The following is a 19,951-nucleotide window of genomic DNA, read 5'->3' on the forward strand; positions in this document are numbered from 1 at the left end:
GGCCTTGTGCTGACTTGCCATAAAGCAGGGGTGGTTAACTTGTGGTCTTCCATGACTAGTGGTAGATGTAGTCCAGCAGCATTGGGAGCATGCCACATTATCAACCACCACTGTAAAGCCTAGGTAATTGAATTTCAAGGTGGGGCAACTATGGAAGGAGTCATGAATACTGGAAATTTGCTGCCTGGAGGACTGCCTCTCCCCATATCTCAGACTCCAAGCAGGAATCTGCAGTAGCAGCAGTTGGAGGAAGGATCTGCTAAGCTCTGAGGCTTAGAAACTAGAGGGTGATAAGGGCAGAAGGAAGCACGTAGAAGCAGGAAGCAGTCTGCTCAAAAAAGAAAGCTTTGAATGTCACTTATTTCTGATCCAGAGGTCTACAGTGCTGCTGCGTGTGTTTGCTTGCCAAATAGAAAGGGTTGACATTGGGCTGGGGCAGCAGTATGGGGCACGTTATTAATCAACATCCGCCTTGAGGATACGCCGATGTGTTCCTAGATTAGGGGCTGTGTGCTCTATTGCAGCCTCCAAGCATCCCCACAGAAGACTGGTGGGGATCCTTGGGGCACCTGCTGGAACTGTCTGTGTTGCTTGAGTGCAGTAAGATCTTTGGGAAGGCGGGTGCCCAGCAGCGCAGTAAACTGCACATGCAGCCCTCTGGAGCCCCTAGCCCTTATCAAGATGGTGTGGTTTAATCCACAGGAAGGGGTATTGGATCTCTGGTGGTTTTCAGAAGTGGTGACTTTCTGAATCCCAACTGTCTTAACAATGGGAACAATTTAAAGGCTTCCTGCACTCCCTAAATTAGGCTTCTGACATGGAGAAAGCTTTGGAGGAAAAGACAGGCTGAGTTTTTAATCCTGGGCTGATCAGGATTAAAGACACACTGTCTTTTAGACTTCCGGCGAGGTCGCCATCACGGGCGGTCGTGGGTTGCCTCGGCAGCGAGGCGACCCAGTCCAGCCCGGGGGTTGGAGCCCCGCCACCGCTACGCGGGGCTCCGGTGAGGCGCGGGAAGAGCGTCCCGCGCCTCGGGCTCCCCGGCGGGCCCGCTAGGCTCCGCACCCTTCCCTCGGTCCCCCTGTAAAGGGGAAGTGGGGGTGAAGGGAGCGCGGAGCTGGGCCATTAGGGGAAATGCCCCAACCGGGCGGAAAGAGATGAAAGGAAAAGAAGCCCGGAGGTCGTGAGTACTTGATTGGATTAATTGCTGAACTTAAAGACTTAACGATCCGGGAGGCTTTAGACAAAGGAAGTCTGCCTCCCTCCCTTCGGTGGCAAGAAAATAACGGTCTGTGATACTGTTGCTACTGGATGGCTACATTGTTAAGATTTTTTCATAAGTGAGACCTTATAGATCTCCCTTTGGGGAGGAAGAGGATGGAGAATATTCCTTTTGAAAGTTATGGTCTCAACACCCCGGTTTCAGAGAAAATGGCTGTGAAAAGTCTGAGTCGAAGTGGAAAATTACTGTTACAAGATGGACAACATTGAAATAGAAACTGAAATTTGATACCTATGCCCGTCCTCACCATGCTGGGCTTTGTTTTTGAAATTCTTTTGAACTCTGGATTAACTGACGAACAAAGGATTATTATTCTGAAACTGGAACTGCTTAATCAGAAATTGAAGGTTTTGAGTGGGGATATGAAGAAAAATCTATTTCCCACAGAGGAGACCTTTCAGGTATTCGATACTATGGAAGAGAGCCTTGGCAAAGAGCTGAAGGGGATGATTGGAATACTGAGAGAGATGGCTTGGCGACTCCCAGAAAAAGAAACGTCCTTCGGTGGTGGCAGCCCGGGGACGGCGAGGAATGTTATATCCAGCCCCCGGGGTGAGAGCTCGGGAGCGAAAGGCAAGAAATTAAGATTTTTACAAATAGAAGAAGAACGCAGCATTGAATGGGAGAAGCTGAAAGAAGATGAGCAGTGCACCCTGATGTTCGATGCAAGGTCTGTTGGAGACTGTGTCTGGTTCTGTGGATGTTCAAGAAAAGAGGACAATTTGAGGAGTGGTTCCGGTGTAAGATGGAGAAGGACATTGGACAGAGGGGGGATAGGGTGAAATGTGTTAAGTGCAGAATATAAATGGTTTACTATGGCAATCTGAAATCGGAGGGAAGAGACATTAAGTTTTATTTTATTTTTTAACAAGAAAAGGGATATTTTAAATTTCTATGTTACTAGCAGCAGTTTAAGGGAAAGAAGAATAGTATAGATTTGATGTAAGAATGAGATGTTAAGATATAAAGTTATGTTACCAACTATTATGGATTAAGATGTTTGTTTAAATTTGAATTTAAATTTTTTTGAGAGATGAAGTTATTAAAGTAGAATCTGGATTTGGAACCGAAGGAGAGAAGGCAGGGGAAGTCAACTGTAAAGATTTGAAACTAGAATTTTTTCATTGTGTGTGTAAAAAAAGAAGAAGATTTGTGGTTATGTTTTTTTTTTTTTATAAATGTGGGTGGGTGATGGTATTCTTTGTTATGGAAAAAACCAATAAATTCTTTATAAAAATAAAATAAAGACACACTGTCTTTTATTCTCAGCTTATGTTCCTGGACCACTATTTTGGACTTTGCTCCAGTTGGTGGTCCTCAGTAGATAAGGCAGAACACACAAGTTTCAAGGCTGCCCATCCCTGGTTTAAGTCACCCCAGCTTTTGTATACATCTGTGAAATAGGGTTGGCCAGGGAAGTTGTCGGCAGTGGTGGGTGATATTAGTACATATTGGTTATATATGGTTCTGGTTCTTGGCCTTTGGCCATTCTATAATCAGTGTGGCTTCCTTTTACTTTACAAAAGAAAAAGAAGAAGGTGGAGCAGTCTTCCTGTGTTCTGCATCTCATGGCCTCCACTTATGTTTCCAAGCCTCGCCACTGCCCTCACGGGAGTCCTGACTCTTCTTTTTTGCCATCCCCACTTGGTTTGCCACCCTTTGCCCCGAGAACTGTAGAAGCACTTCACAGCTATATTAATGGGAAACTGGAGGTTTTTTAGTTGGCTGTTGTAAATGACAGGTGTATATAGACAACCAAAGACTATGTAACCTTTTCCTTTTCTGTGCAGTGTTTATGATCGAAAAGGCCACCTGTGCCCATTTGATACTGGTCTCATAGAAAGGAATATCGAACTCTACTTCAGTGGTGCAGTAAAGCCAATATATGATGATAACCCTTGTCTAGATGGTAAGTGTGGCCCTGCAGGCAGGTTTTCCCTAACCCCCCCCCCCCAATTTAATTTATATGATGCTCTTAATTTAAAAATCCAAGTTCACATTCACTCTGCCACATACATAACTGACACATCATATTAACCTGTCATAAAACTGGAGTGCAAATAATGTCAGATTGACTTCCAAAGGAACAGAGTTTCACAGGGAGGGTGTTGTAACAGAGAAGACCATCAGCCATGGAACTGCCTCTGGGCCTCACCCAGAGGCAGCACCCAAAGAAGACCCCTTTGATCTTAGTGACCAGACTGGCACATACCAATTGGGGTGCTCTTCCAAGTTACATGGACCCTGAACTCTTCAGGGTTTAAAGGTTAATGGTAAATCTTAAATTAGTTATGTAAATGAATAGGTAGCTAGCACAGATCACGGAAAATAAATGTGATATGACTTCAAAGTGGCGTGCTGCTCAATAACCTAGTAGCAGAATTCTATACCAGCTTCTGAACAGTCTTCAAGGGCTGTGCCATGCAGACCACATTGCAGTAGTCCAGACTTGAGGTAACCGGGGCATGGAATGCTGTGACAAGACTATGCCAATTCAGGGACAGCCATAGCTGGTAAACCAGCCAGAGCTAGAAAAAGGCTTTCATTAAGCTATTTGAGCCTCTCATGACAAAGATGGATCCAAGAGTGCCCCCAGGCCTCGTACCTGGATCCTTCAAGGGGAGTGCAGCAACCTTCAGGACACACCATTTACCCATCTTCTGGAATTGGGAACCAATGACCAGCAGAGCCAACATCTTGTTGGAACTCAGCTCCAGCTTATTGGGCCCCATCCAGACCATTATCCCAGATGACCTGAGAAGGGGGAGAAGCATTCACCTTCCCCCAAAGCCCCCTGTGGCAAGGAGGCATTTGCCACTCCTTGGACCCATCCTGTCAAGTCACAATGGGCTGCAGTCCGTGTTTGCTTGTTGCATCACTAGACGAGCCACTGGATGCTCCTAAATTAGCTAAGCATGGTTCATTCATGACAGGAAGGTCAAAAGTTTTTGTCTTTAATTAGCCATTGTAAATCAAGTAGCGAGATGTTTTCAGCTTCCCAAGGGTAAGACGGACCAATTAAGTGCCTTGGTTTTGGTGCAGGTGTGGATCTGGTGACTTGGTGGAAAAGGAAGTGAGCTTCTCAGGCCAGCCCACTTGCAAGCTTCCAGGGGAAGCAAAGAACCCTGAGAAAAAGCCAGAGGTGGTTGCACAGCTCCTGTTCCTCAGCGTGGGCTTATTAAAGCACATGCATCCACCGTGGCCTAGCAACTAAGTGATTTTAAAATATGATGCCTCTCCATTTTCATCACTGATTTTAGGTGGTGTCCGAGCCAAAAAGATGGGCCCCATCAATGCATGGTGGATCACTGGTTTTGATGGAGGTGAGAAGGCTTTGATTGGATTCACCACAGGTAAGCTTTTAAGGAAAGCATTCATCATCCCCTTCAGTTTTATCTGTATCCTGCTTTTTCATGCTCAGGGCATACTTGGAATGGCTCACAACAGCATCAGAAAAATCTGTGTAATGAAATACCAGCAATATTTCAAGATAATTCACCAACAATTACAAAATATAACAATTTTTAAACAAACAACCATACAAATATTAATAGGTCCCCCAAAATGTATTAATTGTTGTTGTTGTTCAGTCGTGTCTGATTCTTCGTGACCTCATGGACCAGAGCACGCCAGGCATGCCTGTCTTCCACTGCCTCCCGCAGTTTGCTCAGACGCATGTTGGTAGCTTTGAGAACACTGTCCAACCATCTCGTCCTCTGTCAGCCCCTTCTCCTTGCGTCCTCCATCTTTCCCAACAGCAGGATCTTTTCTAGGGAGTCTTCTCTTCTCATGAGGTGGCCAAAGTATTGGAACCTCAGCTTCAGGATCTGTCCTTCCAGTGAGCACTCAGGCCTGATTTCCTTCAGAATAGATAGGTTTGATCATCTTGCAGTCCATGGGACTCTCAAGAGTCTCCTCCAGCACCAGAATTCAAAAGCATCAATTCTTCGCCAGTCAGCCTTCTTTATGGTCCAGCTCTCACTTCCATACATCACTACTGGGAAAACCATAGCTTTAACTATACAGACCTTTGTCGGCAAGGTGATGTCTTTGCTTTTTAAGATGCTGTCTAGGTTTGTCATTGCTTTTCTCCCACGAAGCAGGCGTCTTCTAATTTCGTGACTGCTGTCACCATCTGCATTGATCATGGAACCCAAGAAAGTGAAATCTCTCACTGCCTCCATTTCTTCCCCTTCTATTTGCCAGGAGGTGATGGAACCAGTGGCCGTGATCTTAGTTTCTTTATGTTGAGCTTCAGACCATACTTTGCACTATCCTCTTTCACCCTCATTAAAAGGCTCTCTAATTTCTCCTCACTTTCTGCCATCAAGGTTGTGTCATCTGCATATCTGAGGTTGTTGATATTTCTTCCGGCAATCTTAATTCCGGCTTGGGATTCATCCAGGGGAAAAGAGAGGACCCAAACAATTACCGCCCAGTCAGCCTGACATCAATACCAGGAAAGATTCTAGAGCAGATCATTAAGCAAATGGTCTTTGCGCACCTAGAAAGGAACGCTATGATCACTAAAAGTCAGCATGGGTTTCTGAAAAATAAGTCATGTCAGACTAATCTGATCTCATTTTCTGACAGAATTACAAGCCTGGTAGATGAAGGGAACGCTGTGGATGTAGCCTATCTTGATTTCAGCAAGGCCTTTGACAAGGTGCCCCATGATATTCTTGTAAAGAAGCTGGTAAAATGTAGGCTAGACAATGCTACCATTCAGTGGATTTGTAACTGGCTGACTGACCGAACCCAAAGGGTGCTCATCAATGGCTCCTCTTCATCCTGGAGAGAAGTGACTAGTGGGGTGCCACAGGGTTCTGTCTTGGGCCCAGTCTTATTCAACATCTTTATCAATGACTTGGAGGATGGGCTTGAGGGCATCCTGATCAAGTTTGCAGATGACACCAAATTGGGAGGGGTGGCTAATACCCCTGAGGACAGGATCACACTTCAAAATGACCTTAACAGATTAGAGAACTGGGCCAAAGCAAACAAGATGAATTTTGACAGGGAAAAATGTAAAGTACTACACTTGGGCAAAAAAATGAAAGGCACAAATACAGGATGGGTGACACCTGGCTTGAGAGCAGTACATGTGAAAAGGATCTATGAGTCTTGGTAGACCACGAACTTGACATGAGTCAACAGTGTGATGCAGCAGCTAAAAAAGCCAATGCAATTCTGGGCTGCATCAATAGCAGTATAGCATCTAGATCAAGGGAAGTAATAGTACCACTATATTCTGCTCTGGTCAGACCTCACCTGGAATACTGTGTCCAGTTCTGGGCACCACAGTTCAAGAAGGATACTGACAAGCTGGAACGTGTCCAGAAGAGGGCAGCCAAAATGGTCAAAGGCCTGGAAACGATGCCTTATGAGGAATGGCTTAGGGAGCTGGCTATGTTTAGCCTGGAGAAGAGAAGGTTAAGGGGTGATATGATAGCCATGTTCAAATATATAAAAGGATGTCATATAGAGGAGGGAGAAAGGTTGTTTTCTGCTGCTTCAGAGAAGCGGACACGGAGCAATGGATTCAAACTACAAGAAAGAAGATTCCACCTAAACATTAGGAAGAACTTCCTGACAGTAAGAGCTGTTCAACAGTGGAATTTGCTGCCAAGGAGTGTGGTGGAGTCTCCTTCTTTGGAGGTCTTTAAGCGGAGGCTTGACAGCCATCTGTCAGGAATGCTTTGATGGTGTTTCTTGCTTGGCAGGGGGTTGGACTGGATGGCCCTGGTGGTCTCTTCCAACTCTATGATTCAGTCCAGCCTTTTGCATGATGAATTCTGCATATAAGTTAAATAAGCAGGGAGACAATATACAGCCTTGTCGTACTCCTTTCCCAATTTTGATCCAATCAGTTATTCCATATCCAGTTCCAACTGTAGTTTATTGTCCCACATAGAGATTTCTCAGGAGACGGATGAGGTGATCAGGCACTCCCATTTCTTTAAGAACTTGCCATAGTTTGATGGGGTCGACACAGTCAAAAGCTTTTGCGTAGTCAATGAAGCAGAAGAAAATGTTTTTCTGGAACTCTCTAAGCTTTCTCCATAATCCAGCGCATGTTTGCAATTTGGTCTCTGGTTCCTCTGCCCCTTCGAAATCCAGCTTGCACTTCTGGGAGTTCTCAGTCCACATACTGCTTAAGCCTGCCTTGTAGAATTTTAAGCATAACTTTGCTAGCGTGTGAAATGAGCGCAATTGTGTGGTAGTTGGAGCACTCTTTGGCACTGCCCTTCTTTGGGATTGGGATGTAGACTGATCTTCTCCAATCCTCTGGCCACTGCTGAGTTTTCCAAACTTGCTGGCATATTGAGTGTAGCACCTTGACAGCACAATCTTTTAAAATTTTAAATAGTTCAGCTGGAATATCATCACTTCCACTGGCCTTGAAAGCAGTGCTTTCTAAGGCCCATTTGACTTCACTCTCCAGGATGTCTGGCTCAAGGTCAGCAACCACACTACCTAGGGTGTATGAGACCTCCATATCTTTCCGGTATAATTCATCTGTATATTCTTGCCACCTCTTCTTGATGTCTTCCTTGAAATGTTCCTTTCATACCTGGAGGAGGAACCGGCAAGCCGCTCCAGTATCCCTGCCAAGAAAACTCCATGGACAAAGACAACAGGCCAGGGTTTACCCTCCTGTAAATGTTGGCCATGAGAACTGAAGGAAGCCTCCATGTTCATTGGCAGTGTATCTTTGATAGCCCTGTGATGGGGACAAGCAATCTTTGTGCCTTCTGGCTGGCTGCTGTTGGGAACAGGGTGCAGGGTTAGACCTCTGGTCTTGCTCACTAATGCAGTTTTTGTCATTCTTAGGTGCTCACACATGTTGCTTAATCATCCACTCAGTTCATGGCTAAGTATGTATTTGTACCCAAGTCTCGTTCATTGGGAAAAACATTTGCATTCCATTCTAGCCTTTGCAGATTATATCCTGATGGAACCAAGTGAGGAATACGCCCCCATCTTTGCAGTGATGCAGGAGAAGATCTACATGAGCAAAATTGTTGTTGAATTCTTGCAAAATAACCCTGATGTCAGCTATGAGGACCTGCTGAACAAGATAGAGGTTAGTCCAGCAGACCAGGGCAGCTGTGTCTTGTGTCTGTAAGAAGACTGACGTCAAGGAACTCAGATCAGCATATTGTCTATCCATCTCAATTCTTTTTGTCCTCAAAACAACCCTATGAGGTAGGTTAGACTGCCATTGTGTGTCACCATCTTGAGATGGCTGAGCAGCCATCTTTGAACACCAGGCAGTGGAGAGAGCAGATGAACCTGCTATTGCAATGCTTTTTTGTTCTTGCTTAACATTCTTCTCCTGAGTTGCCAGTTTAAAAGCAGTAGAATTGTTAACTTCCCTCTAATTCTGTCTCCAGACTACTGTTCCTCCTGCTGGATTAAACTTCAACCGTTTCACAGAAGATTCCCTCCTCCGGCATGCCCAGTTTGTGGTAGAGCAAGTGGAAAGCTATGATGAGGCAGGAGACAGTGACGAGCCTCCTGTTCTCATCACCCCCTGCATGAGAGACCTGATAAAACTGGCAGGAGTCACGCTAGGGAAAAGGTACGGCAGCAGCAGCTGCACTCTGGGAGTGGCCCTTCTGAGGGGCTTCATTTGTTTTTTGGGGCTGTACAACTTAATGCCAAAGGAGAAGGCTTGCATCATAGCACATTCTTTGGTGCTCAGTATTCCCCACACTAAATGTTCGGGAGATGGGCTCTAGACTTTCTCTTTGGTACTGTCTCTTTCCCAGCCCCACCTGGAGATTATGAGGGTTGAGCCTGGGACCTTTTCCTTGAGAAGCGTGTCCTCTATCACTTTGCTAGATCTCCTCCTGCAGATCAGTTCTGTGCTATTTGGAGGAGCGTGTGGGTGAATTTTCCTCTTGCCTGTATGAGGATAGAATACTGTGGCTCAGAGATAGACTGTGTGGTACCTTCCAGATGTTGGTGGCGCTGCAGTTCCCATCAGTCCCAGGTAGCCCAGTCATGGGTGAGGGGTGCTTAGTCCCAACAACTTCTGGAGGGCACCAGGTTGGCTTTGAGAGCTGGAGAAAGGGGGGATTCCATCTTGTTCCAGTGTTTTCCCTGTGTCCTGCAGGTGCTTAGCTTTTCACATCTGCCTTCTCCTCCTAGACGAGCGGCAAGAAGGCAAGCCATCCGGCACCCTACCAAAATCGACAAGGACAAAGGCCCTACCAAGGCAACCACCACAAAACTGGTCCATTTGATATTTGACACCTTCTTCTCTGAGCAAATAGAGAAAAACGAAAAGGAGGAAGACAAAGAGAACAGCTTGAAGCGCAGGCGCTGTGGGGTTTGTGAGGTAACAACAAAAAGAGAGGCTGCATTGTTGACCCAAACACCCTGTTTGACCTACAGAGAAAGCGTGGCTACACGGTTGGCATGAGGAGTTCCAACATGAAAGGTGTAAGGTCCTTGGGGTAGTTGCTCGCGAGTAACCAGGCAAGACACAGACCTGTCTTTTAACAGGTTTATTGTGCATGCTATTTACAGTGCAGAGCTGCAAGTTCATGTCTGTATCAGTCACTCACAGAATCCGGGAGTGGCCCCTTCTGGCTGTGACCCCAACGTAAGAGTTTCGGTATCCCAAATCTCCGCCTCCCCTCCTTGTGTTTCACCCCTCTTTCTGTGCACTTGGGGCGCCGGAAATGGCGTGTCTCCCTCCTCACCCGCTGAGCGAGGGGAGTGCAGGGTCTCTCCAACATCCCCAGAGCCTCTGCTCCTGGAGCTGCCAGCCCCTCCCCACTGGAGACCTCGCTGCTTCCCCTCCCCAACACTGTTTTTTTTCCCCTCCAGCATGCTGCTCCTGGCCAAACAGTTCCCAAATTCTTCAAATATCCTTCCACTCTGCAGTTTTAATCTGAAATCTTAGGTGCCGTAATGCGCCCAGAGCTCAGAAACTGCTCACGCTAATGACATTACCAGTTGCAAATGCGCCTAACAATGGGAGCTTCAAACACTGAGTGGGAGCAGAGTTCTCTGATTACCTGCTATTACCTTTCTGCTCCACCAGAGGAAGCATGAAGCAACCTGAAGCAGACCTAGAGATGTAAAATTTCCGGAAATTTTGAAGCTTGGAAAAAAACGGAAATTTTCGGAAAAATTGAAAAAAAATGCTACATTAGCACTTCTTTTTCCAGATTGAAAATCATTCTGTTACTTTAGAAACATAAATTATAACTATGGACAATTTTAATGGGCATAAAATTATCATAACTTGCAAATTAAAAATATAGTGTATCCAAACAATTATTACAAACAGAATTTACTTTAAAAATAATATTTATTTGTAACAAATGGAGCAACAATCTCCTGAACTGTTTACTAGTTTATGTGGAACAAAAAAAACTGCACAAAACAATTTTTAAAAATCCAGAAGTAACAATTATTCATATCTCCTCTCCACAGTATTTAAAGAAACATTCTCATAAAAAGAACTGAAGAAGGAAGTGGGACTAAGTTTCAATGAATGGGCATGAAATTTAATCAGAATCATTTTCTGAGCTGTAATTAAGTATATAGTTTCAGGCCCTTTTTGTTCCTCTATTTTCTTCCAGTGCTTTGAGGCCTAGTGAAGAGGAACAGAACCAATGCATAGCACACACATGCAAAACCAAAACTGAAACCTTTCTCTTTTCTGGTGACAACAGCACCTCCTAAAGGAAGAAATGTATCTTGTTCTTGCATTGGAGAGTTCAGTTTGTAACCTAGGACTTGCTTGTCCTCACAGAAATTAGAATAATCTGATATACCATACATACTTTTTAGAAATGATTTATAAAATATTTGAACCCCTTATATTAAAATATTTTATTCATCACGTTAAAATGAAACATTCCATAATCTTTTTTTAATTTTTTCAATTTTTCGGGAAAAAACCAAAAAAGGCTTCAGGAAAAAAACGGGGGAAACGGTTTCCCCCCCGAATTTTTCCGGGTTTTTTCCGGGCCTTCACATCTCTAAGCAGACCCCAAAGCACCTGTGGTCATGTGACACAGGTAACTAGTCATCCTTTTCTGCAGGGCAATGTGGAGCTCTTTAAATACAGGGTTGCCACTTTTGGTTGGGCAAAATTTGGGACAGGTTGTGGGAGGGGAGTTGGTGGGCTAAAAATTACTTTACCTGGTGCAGAATGAAATTATTTCAAAGCCATCCATTACAATGGATTGTTTCCAGTACTGGTCATACTCATAGAGTAGACCCAATGAAATTTATGGATCTAAGTTAGCAATGCACATTAATTTCAATGACTCACATCCTCCCCAACCGCTGAATTTCTGCCTGTCAGAAGAATGGTAAATGTAGAAACCCAGCCAAAGAAAGAAAGAAAGAAAGAGCTGGAGACAGCAACAGTTGGGTTTCTTTTTCTGACAGAGCTTTGCCTCCAATGTCCCATATGCCAATTCATTCATACACACACATCCTAGTCAGACAAGTTCATCCTACCACTAGGGTTTTCTTGTCATGTACCTGAAGCATTTTTAAAAGAATTCATTTGTTATCTCTAGGCATTCATAGAAACATAGAATTGTAGGGTTGGAAGAGACCCTGAGAGTCATCTACTCCAACCCCCTGCAATGCAGGAATCTTAGCTAAAGCACCATTTAAAGCAACTAAAAGTTCTGGAGTCCCCCAAAGAATCCTGTTTTAAAAATCATATTATTTTCCATTTTCAGCTTTCACAAATATTTTAACAAGAAAAACAAAATCTTTACAAATCTATTTTACCTTCCCCTCGACTTCCCTCCTCTCCTTTCTGCGGTTCTTTATTTCATATCTTTTTATTACCGTATATCTGATTCAAATATATTTACATTTTTTTCCTTATCTTCCCCTTAATTGTCTCTTACTGTACATGCTTATATCAGTCCTGCAAATGTTTTAATTTGTTTACAATGTGTCTTCAAATACTCAATAATATTTCCCCAGTCTATTTTTTAAAATCTCCTGTCTTTATTTTTTATTCTTCTGGTGAGTTTCACCATTTCTGCATATTCCATTAATTTTAATTGTCAATCTTCCCTTGTCAGAACTGTTTCTTCTTTCTGTCCCCCAAAGAATCCTTGTTTGTTTTGAGACCCCCTATTGCTCTCCCAGAGATATAATCCCGAGAGTCCTCTGGAAAGAAGGATTGATTGCTATACCACTGTTCTTTTTCAGGTAGCAAAATGTCTTGGGCCAACCATTCCTGCCTATTTAAACAGAGAGGAATGGCTTCCCTGAGCAGGTCACCATTTGGAGTTTCAGTATTTGCCTAGCCCTAGAGGAAAGTCACTATAAGTTCTACTGATTTTGCCAGTCCCCCCTGCATTTTTAATATAAGGGGTAACAAGGTTGGTCTGCAATACAGGGGTCTAAGAAGTGCTGGAAAAATGACTTTAAAAAACAAACAAACTCACAACCAGCCCTAATCATTGTAGGTGACATGTGCCATCATTAAAATATGCATTTAGTTCTGCGTGAGAGAAGGGTGGGGGAAGTATGTTTCAAAAACAGTTAATTGGCAGGATTAATAGAGGACACCTGATGAGTGATGACTCGTATTCAGATGCTCCAGAGCTGCTGCTTCTGGGACAGAATTATTATATTAAAAAGTTAGTGGATCAAAACAAAGAAAGCCAAGGTATGCCTGGCCATGTGTTTCATCTTGCAAGCAAAACTGAACAAAGCACTCTTACTCAAGTTCAGCCATGTGCTGCTTCCTTGCCTCCGACAACCACAGTCTTTCTCTCCCCTTTGAAAAGGCTGCTGCTCCACTGTTGGCTACCCTGGAGCACCAATTAGCTGGTTTTGGAGGGGAGGGCGGGCTCAATTTCCTAAGCACCTAGCAATTCTGGTTGCATGAGACAACCAAGTTTGGGTGAGCTCACAAATGCCAGTTTTGTTTTTATGACTTAAAACATGGGACAAATTGGGCGCCAGATGGGACAGGGGACTCTGTGCCCCCAAAATAGGACAATCCCATTTTTTAAGGGATGGGTGGCAACCCTGTTTAATATGACCCTTATTTTCAGAGTTTATTTGCACAATTTCTATCCTTCACATTCCTGAGATGGTTAACAAAGTAGTGAGAAACAGCAAAAGCTACATTGGCAGAGGGTGGGGAGAAATAAAATAAAGCATATATCCTTACACAACGCACTTAAGCAGCAGCAGTAAACTCAAATGGACTGTAAAATAAAATGCCCAAATTAAAAAAAATAACTTCAGCAGTTCTTAAAAGTCTAGGAAAATATGAATGTTTTTATCCACCTGGCGTGAAATGATAATAACAAGGCTTAATAAGGCAGGCTGCCATGGGAAGACTTTATAAAAGTTTAAGGGAAGAAGTCAAACTTCTTAACATTTCACCCAAATTCATTCCATCTCCCTCCCTCTCTCGTAGCCTTTGCCAACCTGGCACACTCCAGATATTTTGCACTATAGCTCCCATGGAATTGGCTGGGGCTCATGGGAGTTGTAGTCGAAAACATTTATCATGGATAGTTCCCTCCCTTTCCTGGGCTACCATCCTTTATTTTATTTAAAGGCTGTGATTTGTTTTAGAGGCTCTGCTTTGTTTAGAGGCCTGTCAGGAATTGCCACCGATGGAAGCTGGGTCAGCACCTTACTGTCTTCTTCACAGTGGAGCCTGTGTTGGTTTGTGATACACCTGCCCATTCTGCTTCCCCAGCCACAGTTTCCTTGTGAACTACCCTTGTTTTGATACTTGTCTCCTGGCAGGTGTTGGGCTATATGCATATGTTTTCTCGGCTCCTCCTTCCTTCCTTCCTTTTTTTTTCTCTTTTCAGGTTTGCCAACAGCCAGAGTGTGGCAAATGCAAAGCTTGCCAGGATATGATTAAGTTTGGTGGCACTGGGAAGTCAAAACAGGCCTGTACAATGAGAAGGTAATTATGACCTCTGCCTTGAAGGACTTAAAGAGGAACAGACTGCAAGCTTGGCAAGAGATCCACCAGTGTCCATTTTTGCCGACCCAACAGTGGAAAACATATGTTGTTGTTGTTGTTGTTCAGTCGTTCAGTCGTGTCCGACTCTTCGTGACCCCATGGACCAGAGCACGCCAGGCACACCTATCCTTCACTGCCTCTCGCAGTTTGGCCAACATATACATGCTCTCAAGTTTACATAATGCAAATAATTGTGTTACTACTCTTACTGAAATAAACCACCCACCACCCACTTATCACATCCCTGGCCAAGATACGTGAGGAACTTGTTGAATCCTGAAATGGCTATATGGATTTAGAATCAATGTGAATCGAAAAGTTTTCAGTTGAGGATTTTTTAAAATTGCCTTGGTTTCTGTCTCTGAGCAATTGCATCTTTAGTCCCATCTTCAAACTCCTCCCTACAGCAATTTATTGCTGCTCAGTGTCAAAATATTGCTGTTGGTATAATATCTCAGTTGAGAAATCTGCTTGCAAAATGAACACATTGCAAAATTGAGGGATTTGGGGGGAGGGGAGTATGTGTCCATGTCTGTGCCAAATGAGGCCTCCTTTTCTCAGCTACACATTGTATTTTTTAAAATGGTTTTAGATGTCCCAATCTGGCCGTAAAAGAAGCTGATGAAGATGAGGAAGTGGATGATAACATCCCTGAAGTGCCCTCGCCCAAAAAGATGCTGCAAGGAAGGAAGAAGAAGCAAAGCAAGAGCCGAATTTCCTGGGTGGGAGAGCCTGTCAAGGTATAATGCCTGCACAGGAAAAGGCAGTTCAAGCAGCTGGAAAAGGGATTAGCTTGGTGTCTCTCATCCAAGTTGTGTGGGGGATGCAGAGATCCCTTGAGTTCAACCTTTGCATTCTTGTGTTTTGCACTTCACCATGTCATTTGGGGATACCCAGCAGGTTGCCCTCCAGGTGTTGCTGGACTACATCTTCCATTATCCCTGACAGTTAGCCTTGCTAGCTGGAGCTAAAGGGTGATGGACACCTGCAACAGCTGGAGGATACCATGTTGGCTGCTGCTGCTGTTGTTTAGTCGATTAGTTGTGACCCCATGGACCAGAGCACTCCTGTCTTCCATTGCCTCCCGCAGTTTCATCAAATTCATGTTGGTCACTTCTATAACACTGTCCAACCACCTCGTCTTCTGTTGTCCCTTTCTCCTTGTGCCCCATGATGGCTACCCCTGGTGTAAAACAATGTTGTGGTGCATTGCTAGATTCCCAGTCAGTAGATGTCCACATTATGGGCCTGATATTCCTGGGTGCCCTATCATTTGTGGTTTAGACACATCTTTTGTCTTTAAAAAAAAATACTTACTACATTTTTAATAGAATCATAAAGTTGGAAGGGATCCCAGGGATCATCTACTCCAACCCCTGCAATGCAGGAAGCTCAACTAAGCATCCATGACAAGCCAGTCAACCTTTGCTTAAAAACCTCCAAGGAAGGAGAGTCCGTTCCACAGTCAAACAGCTCTTACTGTCAAAAGGTTCTTCCTGATATTTAGCCAGAGTTTCTTTCTTGTAATTTGGAGCCATTAGTTCAGTTCCTGCCCTACAGAGCTTGCTCCATTATCCATGTGATGAATGTCACATGCTTTAGATATGCTTTAAATATTGGGAAATGCCTAGTGTACCTCATTTCGGTCTGCAACCAACCAACCAACCCATAACAAACATTCTTTAGGCAGTTCAGAAACCAAAAACATTAGAGCACAAACTAATTAAAGGAAGCTGAAACAAATTCTTTTTTTCTTTTTTGCAACCATGAGAGTTAGAGACATGCTTAGAAGAAAACAAAAAGAAAAATGAACACGCGCCATTCAGAGACCTAAAGAAGGCAGCAGTTCTGCACACTGCCAGCCAGATGCTTTGGTTCCTGGTGCAGTGGTGGCCAGGCAACATCCTCTAATCCAGTGGTTACTAATTAGGGGTCTGGGGACCCCCGGGGGTCTTTGGAATGCACCCAGTTGGTCCGTGGCCCCATCCCTTGCCTGCCCCAACTAAATTTTTGTCATTTTTCCATGGTAATATCACAAATTTTATGTTCAGTTTTAGCGCTGTGCAATTTTTCAATATATTGGCCAAAATCAGTTTTGAAATCACACCACGATAATGATTTTGACCCAGCAATACACAGTAATATATTGCTCCTTGTGCAAGGGAGAGCAGGGCAGCCAGTTTCAGGGCACCACCAATACTGCACGATGATCTCAGCTGATAACGCTGCTGATCTGAGCTGCCTTTGCTGATGCTGAGGGAAAACAGGGCAGCCGATTGCAAGGTGCTGCCTTCCCTTCACGCTGACGGAGAACAGGGCAGCTGGTCGCCCTCACTCCAAGGCACCATGGCACTACCTTCCCCTGGCACTGAGGCAGAGCGGCTTTTCTCAGCAGGAAAGCAGCAGCAGCAGCCACAGTGGATGTGCATCTTGACTGCCTCCGCTGGTGGCGATTTGATGCACCCCCACCCCCTCCCACTCAAACCATGTGGTGGAGGGGACTCCACTTCCTCCCCTCCCCTCACCCATCCAGTCTCTGTGACTGCTCCTTCCCTCATCCCCATGCCTGATCTCTCATTTCAGACATCTTGATACATCAGAATATCACTATGTTTAGCTGCTGATATATCATGATGTTGACAACCAGATATTGCTCAGCCCCAGTCTGTTTTTAATATACTGAAAATCCTTTGCTTTTTAGGGGGTACCCCAAATTTTGTTCAAAAAAATGCTTTGCAGAGTTAACTACCATAGAGTTATCAAAATATTCAGATGTAGGGGGTCCATGGCTTAACTTTTGAAAAATAGGGGGTCCTCAGTAATTAGCTGATTGGGAACCACTGCTCTAATCCCTTCTGCCAAGACAGAGGCAGCTCTGAGATGTGGTGGCAGCAAGCAAGGTGGGTGTCAGTCTGCTTATGTAGTCTTCAAGACCCCAGCACGGGTGCTTTCTCGTCTTGCCGTCTCCTTGACACCATCCTCTTTCTGTCTGCAGATTGACGGCAAAAAGGATTTCTACCAGAAGGTGTGCATTGATTCAGAGGCCCTGCAAATTGGTGACTGTGTCTCTGTCAGCCCGGATGACCCCACAAAACCTCTTTACTTGGCAAGGTGTGCCATCATGCTGTTGGTGGAGGGGCTGGGCTTGGACTCAACCTTCCGTCCTGTCGTGTAACTTGGACAAAGGCTACCCAGAAACTGTCTGCCCTGTTTATAATTTAGGGACAGTGGCAAGTTGCTTATTAGGCTGTATACAATATGTATGTGTTTTATTACCAAGCGTGTTAGAAAGAGAGAAGCCATGGAAGGGGGGTTGCATTTACTGGTATGAATTATTCTGAGCCCACTGCTGCTTCCTGCAAGGTGGTCTCCACCTGTTCAGTATAGGCTTCTCTTTTAAGCTGTTGCAATGTCCTGGCTAGGGGGCTGAGCTGTGAACTAGGAAGCCCTAGGTTGAAAGATGGCCTCAGCTGTAAACTTTTCAAGTGGCCTTTTGCAATCTGCTCTCTCCCAGCCTTAGTTCTCCTCCCACCCCCAATCTTCAGTATAAAGGGGTCTACTGGCCTACCTTACAAAGTTCATAAGGATTACTGATTTTCTTTGGAGCCTTTCTAACCCTTTGACTTGCACAGAACTAGAGGTAAATTCCTCTTTCCCGCCCCACATGTTCTTTGGTGCATTCTCAGCTAGGCCACCTTTTCTGGGAGCACTTAGGACAAAACATCTTTTTTTTTGGGGGGGGGTGATGTCTTTGCCTTAATTTCCAGTTTGAAGCTCATCTTTGTTCCTCCTCCCAGAGTCACTGCCATGTGGGAAGATGCTAGCACTGGGCCAATGTTCCATGCCCACTGGTTTTGCCGTGGCACTGACACCGTTCTGGGAGCAACATCTGATCCGCTGGAACTTTTCTTGGTGGATGAGTGTGAAGACATGCAGCTGGCGTACATTCACGGCAAAGTCAATGTCCTTTACAAGGCTCCCTCCGAGAACTGGTCCCTAGAGGTATGCTGAGGAATTTCACTGCTCTGGCAGCTTTGATGGGAGGGTGGCAGGTGAGGTGCCAGGCTAATATGCTCACAGTTCTCCACTATGCCTTGTTCTTATGCCTGGCTCCAGCTTTTGGGAGGCAGCACTGCAGCAGCCCATGGCAGCTACTTAGGTTGCTCACAGCACCATGCCAGAGCTGCCTTTGCTTGCTCAGGAGTGAGTATCATAGGAAGAAGTTAGGTGGGGGGGTGGGTGGGTATGTGTATATACACACACACACACACACACACACACTTCATATTTAGTGGAATTGGTATAATTCTTAATTCTAAAACAGTCCCTAAGCAGCGTATATAAAATAAAACATACATTCAAATTAACAGTAAAAATCAGACTTAAATACAAACTAACCAAAAGAAAATGACAAGATATAAATAATACCAGCAATTACAAAATAAACATTTTAAAAGAAAACCACATGCTAAAATGTCAAGTGTGCATATCTGCACAGGCTTGTCTAACTAAAAACAAAAGGCTTTAGCCGGTGCCAAAAAGAATGCAGCCAAAGTGGATGCCTAATTTCAAAGGGCAGGGAGTTCCAGGGCATAGATTCTTCCCTGCAGAAAGATCAGTTTCCTACAAGTGCCAAATGAACATCCTGTGGCATTTGTAAAAGTGCCAGTTCTGCAGATAAAGCAGTAGAGTGGGCATATATGGGGTAAGGTTGTAAAGAGGTTCCCACCCTAGTCAGATTAGGCTGCTGGCTGCAGGAGGGCTGCCTGGGAGCCCCAAGTCAGGGGTCCTGGCCAGGCAAAGCACCAGCTTTTTCTAAGACACTGGAAGGATCAAATCACCTGATAACTCCAGTAGGAGCTGTGACTTTATGTTAAGTCTCCTTGCAAGGTGGTCTGGAAGCATAGGTTGTCCCACCCCCAAACATTTTTCTTTCTGCTTCTGCCAGCATCTGTTGTAGCATCCCCCCCTTTTTTTTTTACTTCCAGCTTCATAGGGATACCTTGAGCATGACTCTCATCCCTCCCCCACCATAACTATTGCAGCACATTTTCTTTTTGCATCCTGTCCATGTGTTGCCATTCAGAACATCCTGCAGCCAGGAATTCCTCAGACAAACTGGGCTTTTGTGGCTTCTGCATGTGTTGGTGTTCATGTGCACATGCTGAAATCATAGTGGCCATTTCTTGTTCTGCTTAGATAATCTGCTTGCTTTCATCTCTCTCCTCCCCACCCCACCCCTCAACTTCCAAAATCTTCTTCCCATAGGGAGGGCTTGATACAGAGATCAAAATGGTGGAAGATGATGGCAGAACCTATTTCTACCAAATGTGGTATGATCAAGAGTATGCCAGGTTTGAGACTCCGCCAAAGACTCCGCCTCCTGAAGACAACAAATACAAGTTAGTGCGCCAGACTAGAAGGCTTTGGCAGGGGAGGTGTAGCTGGAAAATATTGAAAGCGGGTAGAAGGCATGGATGTGTAGCCTTTGGTGCGATAGAACTTTATGGCATTGGTTTGGATGCTCCAAACTGTTTACAATACAATACAACACCTTTATTGCCATAAATAAAACAATAAGCATAAAACCACCTATATATACCGAGATTCTAAAACATACAATGTATGAGAAGGAAAGGGGGGAGGGATCTTCGGCAACCGCTATTGTACAGACC

General features: G+C 44.6%; 1 protein-coding gene across 2 annotated transcripts in view; it reads left to right on the plus strand.

Moving 5' to 3' along the window:
* DNMT1 (DNA methyltransferase 1) overlaps positions 1-19,951 on the plus strand; it is a 51,341-nt gene that overhangs the window by 15,974 nt on the left and 15,416 nt on the right. For both annotated transcript variants that reach the window (XR_004428047.1, XM_033173717.1), the window contains exons 11-20: positions 3,073-3,191; positions 4,543-4,635; positions 8,218-8,369; positions 8,680-8,867; positions 9,440-9,629; positions 14,119-14,216; positions 14,869-15,016; positions 17,272-17,387; positions 18,074-18,278; positions 19,545-19,678. Coding sequence is in view for 1 of the 2 variants with exons in the window: in XM_033173717.1 (XP_033029608.1) it covers positions 3,073-3,191; positions 4,543-4,635; positions 8,218-8,369; positions 8,680-8,867; positions 9,440-9,629; positions 14,119-14,216; positions 14,869-15,016; positions 17,272-17,387; positions 18,074-18,278; positions 19,545-19,678 (1,443 nt within the window). In the remaining variant the exon portion in view is untranslated. The remainder of the gene's footprint in view (positions 1-3,072; positions 3,192-4,542; positions 4,636-8,217; positions 8,370-8,679; positions 8,868-9,439; positions 9,630-14,118; positions 14,217-14,868; positions 15,017-17,271; positions 17,388-18,073; positions 18,279-19,544; positions 19,679-19,951) is intronic.

The sequence above is a fragment of the Lacerta agilis genome, chromosome 16 (genome assembly GCF_009819535.1).
Source record: "Lacerta agilis isolate rLacAgi1 chromosome 16, rLacAgi1.pri, whole genome shotgun sequence".
Lineage (NCBI taxonomy): Eukaryota > Metazoa > Chordata > Lepidosauria > Squamata > Lacertidae > Lacerta > Lacerta agilis.